General features: G+C 40.6%; 1 protein-coding gene across 1 annotated transcript in view; it reads right to left on the reverse strand.

The window, feature by feature from the left end:
* The window catches only part of LOC306828552 (low-density lipoprotein receptor-related protein 8-like), a gene marked incomplete at its 5' end in the record, with an annotated part of 86,729 nt that overhangs the window by 59,240 nt on the left and 12,561 nt on the right, over positions 1 to 14,928 (reverse strand). The window contains one exon of the mRNA XM_079351072.1: positions 3,492 to 3,833. Within this exon, the coding sequence (XP_079207198.1) occupies positions 3,492 to 3,833 (342 nt within the window). The remainder of the gene's footprint in view (positions 1 to 3,491; positions 3,834 to 14,928) is intronic.

A 14,928-nucleotide genomic window follows, 5' to 3' on the forward strand; every position in this document is an offset into this window, starting at 1 on the left:
TGATGTGCTCTCAAGTCATCGTCTAACGTGTGGGATTCATAATGTTTTCACCCTATTTGGCTTCAGGGGCTCCGTAGAAAATAACATTCTTCCCCTTGTGAATGTTTAGTAGTATTGAAAATCATCATTTGTATTTCATCACTGATGGAGTATAGAGCCTTTGTTCATCTCATGTGAACGTTAATAAATGCTATATTTGAAAAATCCCCTCTTAATCCCTTCGCTGCCAAGAAAAGAAAACATTTGATTTGAAACAAAAATATTTAATGTAATGCTACATTTTTACTCCATTGTAATATTATATCAATATTATATGCATTTGTCACAAACTTTCATGTGATTTTGTTATGTTTAAGTCTTGGGATGGTTGGAAACAACTGATAATATCTAAAAATACATGTGGGTGGGTTTTTTTTTTTTAGATGTTGTAGATAGCTGGAATAACTTTTCTAAGCTACCCCCCGAGGAATTTAAAGGGATAAGATTGCACAACTTGAAATAAAAAATCATTAAACTCTGGTTATGATTTGATCTGAATCGCCTCTGGAATAAATGAAGTTCATTAAAAATGCGAGATTCACTTTCTGTCACACATTTTGTGTTTTCTCACATTCGGAACTGAAAATGTAAACGTATCCAGCAGAGATTTTACAGTGTTTATGTTAATGTGTGTGTGTGTGTCAGTGTGTGTGTTTGTGTGAGAGAGTGTGTGTGTGTGCACATCCTTCCAATGTGCATATACGTATTTCGTTCATCACTCTCAGCATGCAAATATATGAATGTCTAAACGCCTAAAGCATGATGGGAACATTATGGAAACTGAGATGCATCAGACATACAAATGCCCCCTCCTCCCAAAACACACACACACACACACACACACACACACACACACACACACACACACACACACACACACACACACACACACACACACACACACACACACACACACACACACACACACACACACACACACACACACACACACACACACACACACACACACACACACACACACACACACACACACACACACACACACACACACACACACGCTTGTATATTCTCGTGAGGACTTTCACGCTCTTCTTTAAACTGGACAGAATTACTTCCCATTCGCATCCCACAGAAATGTGATCCCTCATACTGACGCTCACATACAGCACTGATGTACAGACATTTAAAACAGCTTCTTGTTCTATGTTACAGAAAACAGACTTAGTAATGAGGACATATCACATTCAATCTATATTCAATGAAATCTGCTGTGTGTGCATGTGTGAGCTTGATGCTTTTAGTGTGAGTGTGTGTGTGTGTGTGTGTGTGTGTGTTTGTGTCTCCGAGCCGTAAATCACTGCTGCCGTACAGCCAGATGTTTATGCTGATGAAAATCAATGCCCCTTTTGCAGCTTTGAGGCCAGAATGTAGACTAGATAATGTGATGGGAGCCTGTGTGCACATGGCTACACAGAGGATGGAGAGTTTGTGTGTGTGTGTGTGTGTGTGTGTGTGTGTGTGTGTGTGTGTGTGTGTGTGTGTGTGTGTGTGTTTGTGGGTTGTTTGTGTTTGGGTGTATATTTGTCTTCACAAAGCCACACTACAGCTCTTATAAAGACAGCCTTGTGTGCAAGCATTCAAGGAAACCAATATTCTGAAATAAGACATCAAAGCATGAAGACTAAGAGAAAGCAAGAACGAGACAGCTACTGAACATACGTAACACAGACTTTGAACTATTTGAATTTCCCTTTGTGTCAATTACGTATCTACATTTCCTTACCTTTATCAACAAAGAAAAATCTTGGCATTTATTTTCTTTGTAAAAGGCAAGTTGATGAAGATCTCGAGACAGAACAGCCATTTAGTCACATCAGGGCCATTCTTAGTGGCTGCAGTTAAGCCACACTTTATGTCCTACGTGTCTTACATACCCAGATGGTAGACCATGCTTGCAGCTCTTTAGCAGCTAAGTTAAGTTTAATTTCTGAAAACACTGATACTAAGGGGGGGGGGTTAAGGGTTAAGAATTTAGGTAGGTATATTGGTTAAGAAACTGTGTATGTCATATACAGCAGTTGAATGTGTAGTATGTAGAATTGCATGCTAACCTTTACATTAAATATCTAACTAGGGCAGCAGAGAGAATCACTCCCATGAAACCCCTCATCCTCAACGTCATCTTTTGTTATTGTTTTAATTTAGAGCCATTTAACAGAGGATTTATAGAATGTATATTTAACATGATGTGAATCACATAAGTAATCCCTGAACTTTAAATCACGTGTATTTGTAACTGTATGTTGTATAAATCAGTACTACTATCAGCCCTGAATTTCTTTAGACAAGAAAGAAGCTGACACATTTCTACAGGACTTCTGAGCTGTCATGTGTTTGTGTGTGATTAAGGATCAGCTCTATTTTATATGTTTTATGTATATACAGTATATGATGTATATTGTTCCTTGCTTTGTATCACATGACTGATCAGACCATATTTATCCCGTTTTCAGCTCAATAGACACAAGAGGAAGATTCCAGGGAGAAACACTGAACGTTTGGCATTACGAGACACGTAGCAAACAAATACACATGAACAAAAGATGAAACATTTAACTTTCTTGGAAGCCGAGGTGAGGTACTGGCTGAACTCTGGACTAGATCTGAACAGAATCCTTGACTATCAGATGACCCAGGTGACCGACTATAAAATGTACAAACATCTTCCAACTTGCCCTGCAAAACCCCGCATCAGGGCGAAAGCTATCCTGTCATCAAGTATTCTCTAAGATCTGAACTTAGCATTGATTATTGCCTGGAGTCTGCCAAAAACACGAGACTCCATCAGCTCGAGAAATATCATCACGTGAACCTATTTTACCCCTCTCTTCTCTCAGGTTCTTTCACTCAACAATAGTACTTTCTTTCTATGACCTATCAGTGTGCCTTATTTCCTGCTTTGCTTTTCCACTCAAACTTTATTCACAAGAGTGTGTAGGGCTTTAAAACCGTCCCCTTTTATTTATAAGACTTTGGAGGGTTTTCACAGTTTGCAAAAAAAGAAAGGGCAATGCAAGTTATTCGAGGAGGAACAGTCCTGAAGTTACGCATTACAAATGAAATGAAAAGTTGAGCAGCTATAAGGATCATCATTTAACAGATAATGTTGTATGTATTGTGTATTAATCAAACAGGAACATGCAGTAAACTCATAGCATCAAATTAACACTCTCAGCTGAGATCGCTGGATTCACTTAAAATGCAAAAGATTTCTTTGTCACCTCCGCTGCCAACAGCCAGTGGTGACAGGAAATTAACATTATTACTCGTGTCAATCATCCCTGAGTAATTAAGTCTTTGGCTGCATCTGCTAGTCTTGCAAAGCAAGAACCTAGCATTGTGAAGTCTTTTGACTTTGATGCATTTCAGATTTTTTACCCCAAGTGAGTGACATGAGGTCAAAAGACACACATCTCCCACCACAAACTTACCTGCGGCGCACTGGTCCTCATCCGCCCCGTTCTCACAATCCCTCTCTCCATCGCATCGCCATGACAGAGAAACACATTTGCTGGCAGCCCCTCCGCAATCAAACTTCTCCGGCGGACACGTCTGCCGGCCTGTTGTGAGGAAAGAAGATGTGAAAAATGGTCGAGGGACAGGGCACCGAGATGGAGGAGGAGAAGAAGGGGCACAGAGGGATGGAGAACAAACGGAGGGAGAGTGAAACGAGAGAAGAGGAAGGGAGGAAGCAAAAGATGGAGAGAGAAGAGACAGCCAGTCAATGAAACAGTTTGATAACTTAGTTATCTTGTTGCTCAAATCGATTCGCCCTCAAAGGCCCGCAATTAAACTCGACACACAGTGACAGAGGAACAAAGAAGCAGGAACACTGTCAGCAGGCACACCCCTCCCCCTTTAAAAAAAAAAAAATATTACACAAACAGACAGTAAACAGAGCAAAGAAGACAAGAAACATAAAGACGGGAAAACAGACTGAAGTCAAGATATGACAAGCAGTGTGTTGTCTAAGCATGAAGCGTGGTTTATGCAAGCGGTGGGACTCACAATACAATATGAAATATGTGACATGTGGCCCGTGATCATGATAGTTTATGTATTTCTAGTTTAGTTTGTTCGTGTAGTTGTCAGGGACCAGATACAAAAATAACTTTAATCTCACAGAGAAAAGATGCTTTGTACCAGATTATAACAGTTTGCTATTTTCCATCTGCACTCTCCTTGTATTAATCATAACAATTGGATGTATATTTGCACTTCTAGGGGTGTAGGAGAGCTTTATGTACGTGTGAATGTTAATGTTCTGTCGTGTTGTCTCAGTTTTGTCTTTTCAGTCGTGCCAGGGAGCCCCTTTGAAAACGAGATGGTGCATCTGAAGGGTGCAAAGCGCTCACGTTACCCTCGATCGTGTCATCAGCTCCTCTGCGAGGAGGTATTCACTTTCAATAACATGCCACAATGTGTTGGATTGTGATGAACTCAAAGGAAAACACAAACAACATGCAAAGACCTTCTCTACAGTCTGTCTGACGTCTTATTCAACACATTTATTTTTTATTTTTTACAGTAAATCGGAGAACAAAGTGAGAAACAACCCAATGCAGTTTATCACACACACTCACACCCACATAGTGCGAGTGAGGAAGTGGTCCCTATTGGCAGAAGACCATTACAGCAGAGAAGGCCATTGTTCGTACATGTGTAACCTGGGGGGTTAGCACAGGGAGGAAAAATACTGCCGTCCAATACATCAAATTTACACCGAGTCCCCACAGCAAATCCCCGTCCTCCCTCTCTGCGAACCACTACACTCCCTCACCTCGCCTTATTCTCCGCCCTGCAATCTCACACACACACACACACACACACACACATTCTTACACCTCAGGGAATCTAGTCCCAGATTACATTACAGCACTGTGTCAAACTCAACTCTATCAATTATACATATTTGACCACCAGAATGTGTTTTGGCATCCAGCCTGAGGGTTTGTGTGTGTGTGTGTGTGTGTGTGTGTGTGTGTGTGTGTGTGTGTGTTTGTGTGTCCAGCCACAGATCAATAGTTCCTCTGGGATTTGCCTATTTCAGCCTCATTCTCGTTCATTCATCTGTATTTCTTTCTTCTTTAACAGTTCTGAAGAAATGCCTCCTGGTCAATTGGGACCCTCGATGAGGGATGCTGGGAGTTTGAGCCTTGCTGGCGATCATTGCCGGGTTTTCCTCCAATTGTGTAGTCAACATAGCAGATTTTACACTATCGAGAAAGTCCAAGTTGGAAATTGTAATTATTTTGATCCCAGTATATTTCTTCTTGATACCAATTCAGACACCTAAACTTGACTATTGGCTGATACTGAGTTCACCTCCATTACAGAATAATATAAAGAAACGCATGCATTTACGTGTCATGGTGATTTGGATTTCTTTGTCTCACTCTCTAGCAAAGACAGCAGACGTGTGGTGAAGTGTTTAATCACATCAAATGTGTATCTTTTGTATCTTAGAGATACTGTACTCTTCACAACAGACCACACTGGCTCCATGTTTTACATTATTATCATCGCTGCTCCAAGTGTATAGATTTGTATTATGTGGGTCAGAAGAGTCCGGGGGCTGCTGTTGCAGACTTGTTCTCTCTAATCACACGGGAATACATACCGCGAGGGATTCTGCCCACTAAATGTCTGACTGACAGCTCGGATGAAAGGATGTAATTTGTTTGACTGACCATTTCATGCCTTGGGAGCTGAGAGGGGCGGAGCCATGGATCAACTGCCAATCAAATTACTGAATATGGGCCAGCAAAAAAAACACAACACTGTGCCCTGCTGATATTGATTATGACATCATCCATTAGATGATTTCCATCCCAAGGGTAATAATGCTTTCTAAATGAGAAGGACAAATCCAATTTCACTTTAATACACATTTAAGGAATCTTGCTAAGCTGCTCTTCACCGGCCTCTTCATCGAGATTCAAGTAGCAGCTTTATCTGGACTGTACATTCATGCTGTCTACAAAAAGGTTTTTCTTTTTACGCCTTGTCGGTGTGCAAATTCTGAGATGTGACCCAATTGTCTGCAGAAGCACAAACAGTTTGACTGCAATAAACAGAAGCACAAGTAGGTAATTCGTATGATGAACAAGTTCCACCTCAGACAAAAGACTGTGACATGTCTGCACCACCGATCACATAGCCTCTCTTATAAATCACATTTGACTCTATCAAAACAGTCTGTCCGCCCCAGTCCCAGTATCATTGCAGACTTCTGATGGTTAAGCTGCAAACGAGGAATCAAAAAGTAATCCAGATAAAAGAGAACTAAGAATGTTAGTTTGAAATCATTTTATTTTTCCATAAAAGGCCTTTGCTGTCGGACTTTTCCTCTCCTCGTGCTGATAATGAAGTTGTAGTGAAGGTACTTTTCCCACACTTTTGAAAGTCAGTGTTTGATTTGCCCTCTCTCTCTCTCTCTCTCTCTCTCTCAGTGCCCTTCCCACTTAATGCTGACAGGTGTATCCAGAGGCAGAACAGGCGGCAAGCATTGATGGACTTATCGACAGTAAACTGCAGACAGGTCTGAGCCTGCGGAGATATTGCAGACTACGATCATATCCCCGGCCAAGAGCAATATCGACTAAATCTCACTGAAAACTGAGTGAGGGTTGCATTTTTTTTATATATAATATAAAGATATAATAACTTACAATAACGATGTGTAGATTGTTTACATAAATGCAAACACATGTTCATGGGGACGAGGGCATGCACACAAACACACTCTTACACGCATCCACAACTAGAGTATACTTGCAGCTATAAATCTGTTCCCAGCTGCCAGTCATAGGCATTTAACTGAATTTACTATTCTTCAGACTTTGTGTTGGATGAATATTTCATGGGCTATAAAACTCCTAAGGGACAGTGAGACAAACACTGGGCTGTTAGCAGCCAGCTAGCTCTCTTATTGCCAAGGCCTTCAGTGAACAGCTGAGGAGCTGATGGTGCAGCCATGCTCCAGTGGAGCTGCGTGGTGGTGAGCAGTGAGAAATGGTGTTTGAACACGGCAGCTCCCAGGTGGGTGGATGAATTATCCAATGGGTGAGAATCGGGGTCAGAACAAGTGTGCGGCGAGTGAAAGTATCCAGGTTACACTGATGTAAAGCGAACAGTAATAGAAAAACAATCAGCCGTATGATGAGCTCACACCTTTTCATTAATCTCTGTGAGAGAAACAGCAGACATATCGGGGCGGGTGGGGAAACCGGAGGGTCGTCGGTTCAAGTCCCAGTGCTGACCAAAATGCGGAAGTTGTTCTGGTAGCTGGAGAGAGCACTACCGAGGTGCCCTTGAGCAAGGTATCAAACCCCTAAACTGCTCTGGTGCGCTCCCAGCATAGCAAAGCAGCCTCACTCTGACATCTATCATCTGATAAAGTCTTTGGCTGACATTAGAGGAGGATTCTTTCCAACAATATATCAGAGAACAAGACTTGACAATAAAAGGATTCATCATTATCATCATAGTTATTGTTTTAAGAGTAAAGCAGAGCCGACTCCCTATAGCATTTAAAAAGGTGGTATGCTAACTGGATTAAAGGACGGAAATATAATGTTAGGAGAGAGATTTTCAATCGCTATTCACGTGTTGAATTTTTCAGCTTGTTGATATCCAGACGGCTGTACCTGTGCATGATATAAACAATTATTCACTTTTTTTTTTTTCATTTCATTTTAATAAAGCTGTGTCCTTCAAAATAAACTTGTAAAAATACTATTTCCAAAAGAAAAAACAAAAAAACTGCTCAGCAGATTGTGAATAGGCTTAGCTGGTCCTGGGGTCAGAAAACTCATTTGGCACATAGGGGACGATGCACTCTTTTAATTCAAACAGGCACACAACCAGAAGTGCTCCAGCCTTGTTATTCTCCTCACATGGCCGGACTAAGTGTCTATTATGAGCAGGGTATAGGGGTGGACGGAGCAAGGCGCTGTATGCTAATGACTTTTTGATTAACTACCTTCTTAATTTCCCTTCACAAGGAGGGAGGGGACTGAGGCATTGTGGTCCGCTCCCTGGCTGCCTCCCTATAGCATCCAAGCTAGCTGCCTTGGTGATTGATTTAGATGGCTGGTATCCCTGCAGGCTAATGCTACGATAATTTATTTATCATGAGGTGTGTATGAGACCTGGAGGTAGTGTAAGTCATCTTTCAGTCAGCGTCTGTCACAGAGAGACGGCACGTCAAAACAATGACACATGTTAGGAGGAGATGTGATAATGATGCATGTGATAAATGAAGGCTTATGGTATGGATGATTTACTCTGCACTCGTTCTCCGGCTCGCACAGGAAGTCGTTTAAATAATGAAAGCTACACTGACTTCCCTCACACTCTCGACAGTGCGGTCCCAAATGATGAATGCTGAAACATCTTTTCTGCAAACACTTGAAAAACATGCCTCATCAGGGTGGTATTATGGATGCACAAATAATCTGCAGCGCTGTGAATATCAATTGGCTCCACATGTGCTCCAAAGCAAAACATCAAAGTGAAAGTAGATTTGATTTAATATTACAAAAGCAGAGGTTCTTTTTTTTTTACTGGGTTATAGAAGAACTGAAGGGGATTTCTGAGTGCTAAAAAAATCAAGACAAACAACAGTTTTAAAATGTTTGTATCCAGAGAGGAAGACAATTGAACTCATTGATCTCACATTTCTGGAATATCACTTCATGATGCTTACTAAGAGAGCAAAGTTTGTAATGACAGTAGTAAACCTCCCTCTGAATTATTCCAATGAAAACCTTCGATTGTCAATGAAAATCACCAAAGAGAAATGGAGGAAACGATCTGTCTGGAAGTGACAAAAGAAAGCAAGTGGAGCAGATTAAATCCAGGCTAAATGTAAATGACTGAATGCTGCTGGCCTTTACTACACAGAGAGACACATATCATGACTTCCACTAGCATGACATTATCACACAGGAGCTTTAATGTGTCAAATAGCAGGCTTTTGACTCTTGGGTTAAACTTAATAGGACAACAAAAAGGACCAGAGCCAGAAATCACCATGAATAACATGTGTTTTACAATATCTAGTAAGAGAATAAGATGATTTAACTTATTTCAAGCATGTGTTTAACAAATCAACATTTCAATCTAAACTAACAGGGGTCCATAACAGCTGATCGTCTGTGTAATGGGGACAATTAAACTGAAGATTTAGTCATAAGTTTGAGCCATAAACTGGAGAGTGGCTGCTTGAGGACAGTAAACTTTTATCACTTGGCTACCCTGACGTAAAAAAAAAAAAAAAAGGCCAGGGCATCCCTCCAATCAATATTCAACTGTGTGCTCGGCTGGTGACTCACAATGCTTATATAGAGACAATATAATGTGTGTTTTTTTTCTCCTTTCAGACAATTAAACATGTGCCAGGACCCTTTTATTAACGTGTCTCAATTTCTTGTCCTGATTTTAGCCCTTTAGTCCTTATTCGGTCACCTGGATCAACCTGGACTCATTGACGGTACATTCAACGGGTATGAAAGTTTAAAAAAAGACAGAGAGACTACAGCCGGGCAGAAAAGGCAAATGTAATGAGTGGAGGAGGTTGGGTCAGATATCGGTCAAAAATCAATGAGAGGGAAAACTTGGACCGAGGCCATGCATAGAAGAAGAAACCTCAGAGGCACACTGAAGGAGAAGGAAGCAGAGATGTTCAGCTGCAATGTCATCAGATCGAGGCTTATTGTGACCTGAGGGCCTACAGATACAGGAGTACATAACCCACTACCACAGGATAGAAGATAGTATTCCTTTACTCATCCCACAATGGGGAAATGTACAATATACAGATGTGAATCACTTCAAAATTACTCCAACAAATTACATGATAATAAGAAAAAAACTACCAATACAGTATCTGCACTGGTGGACTGTCTGGTGCAAAGATCAGAGGGTTAATGCAGAAATGAAAATGACAGACAATAACTCTCCCTAGGTTACGCAGTGTGCAGATATGAGCTGGATTGCATCTTTACACAGCAGAGAGTATAATTAATATATAAGTCTTATCTCAGTGTCTGCAGTTACATCCCATTAAATAAAGGTCTCATGGCAGCGCATAGGGACGCTTTTCTAGTTAGTTCACTGCATGCAGTATAAAAAGCTTTCCTTTCAGTGCTGTGACCTTTACAAGGATAAAGACTGGAGTCAGACTGGAGGCTGCAGAGCACAAAGAACAGGAGGTGGAGGAGGAGCTTCAGGCTAACAGAGCGCTCATATGCATCGATGATTCATACAAGCACAGAGATGTATGGATCAGCCAATTAAACAGCTTGGAAGGACTTTGCAAATGTAATGCTTTGATTGGATGCAGTGGGCCATGTAGTCATGGTGACGCTCATTAACCTTGTTCCAAGTGGTGGTCCTTTTTTGCAAAGCCTTTTAAAGATAAGTTTAGAAGTGTTAAAGGTTGTGTGAGTGCACCTGAGAAATTTTTCACAGTTCCATACGTTTCTGTGGTAAAGATTCGAAAAGGCTGTTTTACATATATTGAGGTGGACGCCTTCACTATAAAGATCTGCAGGCATCACTGGACATCTTCTATTTCAAAATGCTGCCTCAGACAGTTTGAGAAATGGTCAAAACAAGTTGATGGACCTCAATACAAACAGAGTAAAACTTCACATGTCAATGAAAACTCCAATCGTGATGTTAAACCCTCAAAGCAATGCATCGATCAACAATGTGCAGTGAAAGAACACCTTGTTAACTTATTTGATGCAGAATGTATGTTAGTGTACAGATATGTAAAGGCATAATCGTGACTGAGTTAAAGTGGGTTTGTGTTTGTATGAGTGCAGTATGTAGAGTATGTAAGAAAGGTTGGTTTCCTATATTTATGTATGCATGACTGAGTGTGTTAGGTTCCTTGTGCACATCAGAACGTGAAATAAGTGTGAACGCACAACTCTGTGTAATCATCATGTCATCAGTCTGCATGCTGAGAACTGGAGCATGATGGGTGAAACACAAGAAAAGAAAGAGAAGGGATGCCACACTTTCTGCAGATGGCTGTTCAACATGAGTCTGGTTCTGCTGGCTTCATATATTAATGTCCCTCTTTCAACATTTGTACTTTTTGACTCTTAGCTTTGGCTAAGTTGTTTCAACCGTCTGTGCTGAATGTAGATGAGGAGTCTGGACTTGGAGGGCAAAGCTGACCCGCTACGTCTTGCTTTGAATGGTGCTGTAGCAGAAACCCTCCCTTGTCCTTCACATGTGAAATCCAATTTACCAAAAGGGCGTATGTGGTTAATATGAGATTACATTTTAAATGAAGGTTAGTGTTGATTAGTGGCTTTCATTGGAACACTGATCTCCTATTGCAGCTCTGATGTAGCGTGGGGCCGGGGGAGCGGGGCGATGAGTGCTGAGGAGCGAATGATCAAAATCGTGGAAAAAAAAAAAGTGGGAAAAAGGATCAGAGAGTGCAGATGACGAGAAAGAAGTGAGAAAAAAAAACCCAAGACGTGGAACGAGACAAATAAAAGCCGTAAAGTGGAATAACATAAGAAAAGCATCTGCAGCCTGAAGTTTGAAAAAGACTCAGAAAGTAGAAATGACATCTTAGTGAAATATTTTGGGGTTTAACACAAATCTTTAAGCGTGAATCTGTGTGAAAGAAAGACTTGCTTTCTGTGATCCATTTTTTAAAGCCGTCATGGTAAATGGATATAACTTTCTGGGCTTTTCTTTAAAGTGTTTATCACTACATGTCAACGTTAAGTTTTTTAAACTAATTATGATGAAAGAGGCAAGGGGCAAATTAATCATATTTTTACACATTCCTCCACCAATAGCTTTGCTTTCAAGAGACATTTAGAGTACATTTACTTTTCAGGATATTATTACATGTTAACTTCAGGACGTGTGAATGAAGATGCCAATACACTAGTTAGATGAGAACCGGCTCTACCTGTGGGCACATTAACCCCAACAGACATGGAGATACAACTAGCAGGAGGCTGCCACAGTCCTGATGCAAAATGATTCCAATGAAGCTGCTGAAGCCCATGAAAACTACCTTCTCTAAAGTCTTCTTTTTGGTATTTTGGAAACATGTAAAAGTAGCTGAAAGTTAACATTTTTACTCTTTAAACCGTAACACCGGCACAGACATTCAGAGAAGTTCAACAATCATGACAACTGACATTTTGGTTACATGAAAGTTTTGCAAAATATGACTCTGCAGGCATCTTCAGCCAGTTGTTTGAAAACTGGAAGCTGGTGTGTGAACTAGTCCCATAAGGCCGCATACACTTCTCATGAGATGACCTCAGCCTGCTGTCAAATTTACACAATCATATCCTGCAGTAAACTGGCAGGTATAGCTGTCACTTTCACTTGTGAGAGTTATTGAGCTATTAAAATTGATCTTTGAAACAACAATTTTAAGGTGGAAAAGTTAAATGTTGTTGTTTACAAGATGACGCTGTAATGTAAACTTGAATAGTATTCTCCATTATCTCTCTCTCTCTCTCTCTTGGCTGTGTGAAGGAGAAGTGAGGCCTTGTTAAATGTGGAACCATTAACACGGTCTAGACTGCGGGTCTGTCAGTGCCTTCGGGGGAAGAAATACAGCGCGACACTAGAGCTCTCGTAGGAAATTGCCACTTTCTACCAACAGGCCTCTCTTAATGGTTGTTTAGCAGACGACACATTGGGCATTAAAAATGCCGCCTGTGGCTAGTGCCACATCTCAACTAATGAGAGAGTGCAGGAGAAGGAGGCGGACAAAAGGAAGGAGAGAGAGAGAGAAAGTCAGGGCCTCTATTTTTGGATGCACTGAGAGTGGAGCTGAACTTGACGCCTGGACTCTGAGCTCATTTCCTCTGTGGCAGTTTATATCAAAGACTTAGCAGAAACACAAAGGCATGCTGGGAAGATTAAAACATGTGGACACATTGTGGAGAGTTTAGTTGACTACTTAAGGTTTCTGAATGGGCTGTCTTTTAGTCGTTCAAGCTAACTACATGCTGTGTTTCCAGTCAAAGTCATTCCAAAGAAAGGTGGGTTTGTAGAGTTACTCTGTTTGGCATGAAGTGTCAGATTTTTTAAATTAAATCTGCCAAAATAATTTTAATTTCCAAAGCAATCACTTTAAATCATGGAGAAATGTGGAAACTCACAAAGATTATTGGAAAAGAAAACTCTGCAGAAAGTCTGCGTGACTAAACAGACATCAGCCATGAATCCTCTTTTATTAACTGTCTTCATACTCAAAAGAAATCTGCTGATACATGCTGCCATTCATTATGTCCATATTTGGAAGTGATTTCTCCACAACTGTCAATTACTGCTGGACTGGTATTTAACACCAGAGCTTTGAATTTTTACCTCTCCATCCAGTTCATCTTTATCTCTAATCCTAGCTGTTTTAATGACAATGATTTTTTTAAACTATGTTTTGATCTTCCTTCTTTAGCCTACAGTACTAAATCTGTGTACTTTCTGTGACTGCAGTCTTTTAAAAGTGGTGGAGATAACAACATTGTATCCTGAAACTTCTTTGTGAAATTGTACACATACAAGAATACTCTTTATAATATTTTGGTACAACACTTTCAACTCTTCATCCTACAGTGATAAATCCAGAGTCATCGATCATAATGTCTGGAACTAATTTTAATCCAATGTGACATCTTGGATTTCCTCAGAAGACAGTGTATGATGAGAAATTATACCTATAATTAAAAAAAAGACAGGCACAGTTTAGAGCCATCCTGGCTGAAAGAAGAATTTAAAGGGAATAGATGAAAACATAATTGCATTTTTGCGTATAGGTTTGCACAATACAAGCGGAAGCCCGTCCGGCTGTTCCTGCTCTACGAGACGTCCTCCGAGAGCAAAAACATATTGACCGACGATCAATCGAAAGCAGCCGAGTGCACGGGTCACTAATTGAACGGAAGAATGGGATTGATGAAAAAATCACATGTAGTGGCTGTTGCTGAGTTGGAGGTTTTCTCTGTTTGATTGCTGCGTACAGTGTAAACAAGTAGGCAGGTGAGACGCAAACAGCTGTTTCAAAACCAAACAACACGGAGGCTTCTGGGTGTTCTGTATCAGACGTCAAGATTTCATTCATAAAACAGATGACAACACTTACACAAACAGGCACCATGATTAGATAGATAGATAGATAGATAGATACTTTATTGATCCCGAGGGAAATTCAAGATTCAGCGTGTTCCTAAAGTCTGTTTTTATCAAACCTGATAAAATCATAAAGAGTTGTGTCTCAAGAGGCCGTTTATAAGTGGTGACTCTAAATGAACTGTTTACTGAAGTACCTTATTATGAAATTACATATATCAAGGTTTTCAAAGCTCTACCTGCAGAATCTGGATCAGGCTTATCTAATTCAGATGTCATTTGTTTCTCATATGGTTTCTCAGGATTAGCTCTCTGGGTGTTATCAATGCACAACATGCCTTTATATCGCAGCTTACGTGCTGTGTGTTTCCTAATGTCAGGGTTTTTTTTTTTTTTTTGTGGTCCAGTTACTTTTCCGTATCTTCCTTGAGGGATCAATACACTTTAACTTATTACTGACATAAATCAAGGTACAGACGTGTGTGGTTAATGAGATGCTACGAGATACAGCAAGATAAGCAGAACAATGTGCATGAGGGCCCGAGATGATGGGAGTACAATGGGAGAGAGAGAGAGAGAGAGAGAGAGAGGAGGAGGAGAAGAGAGAGAAAATGAGGAGGGAGGAAAAGAGAGATTTAAGCGGCTGAGAGAGCGAGAGACAAAGAGAGAGAGAGAGAAGAGGAGAGATAGGATAACTTTGCTGTGACTGTAGAAGTGATAAACATCAGTGTACGTACT

The sequence above is a fragment of the Symphodus melops genome, assembly GCF_947650265.1.
Source record: "Symphodus melops genome assembly, chromosome: 8".
Lineage (NCBI taxonomy): Eukaryota > Metazoa > Chordata > Actinopteri > Labriformes > Labridae > Symphodus > Symphodus melops.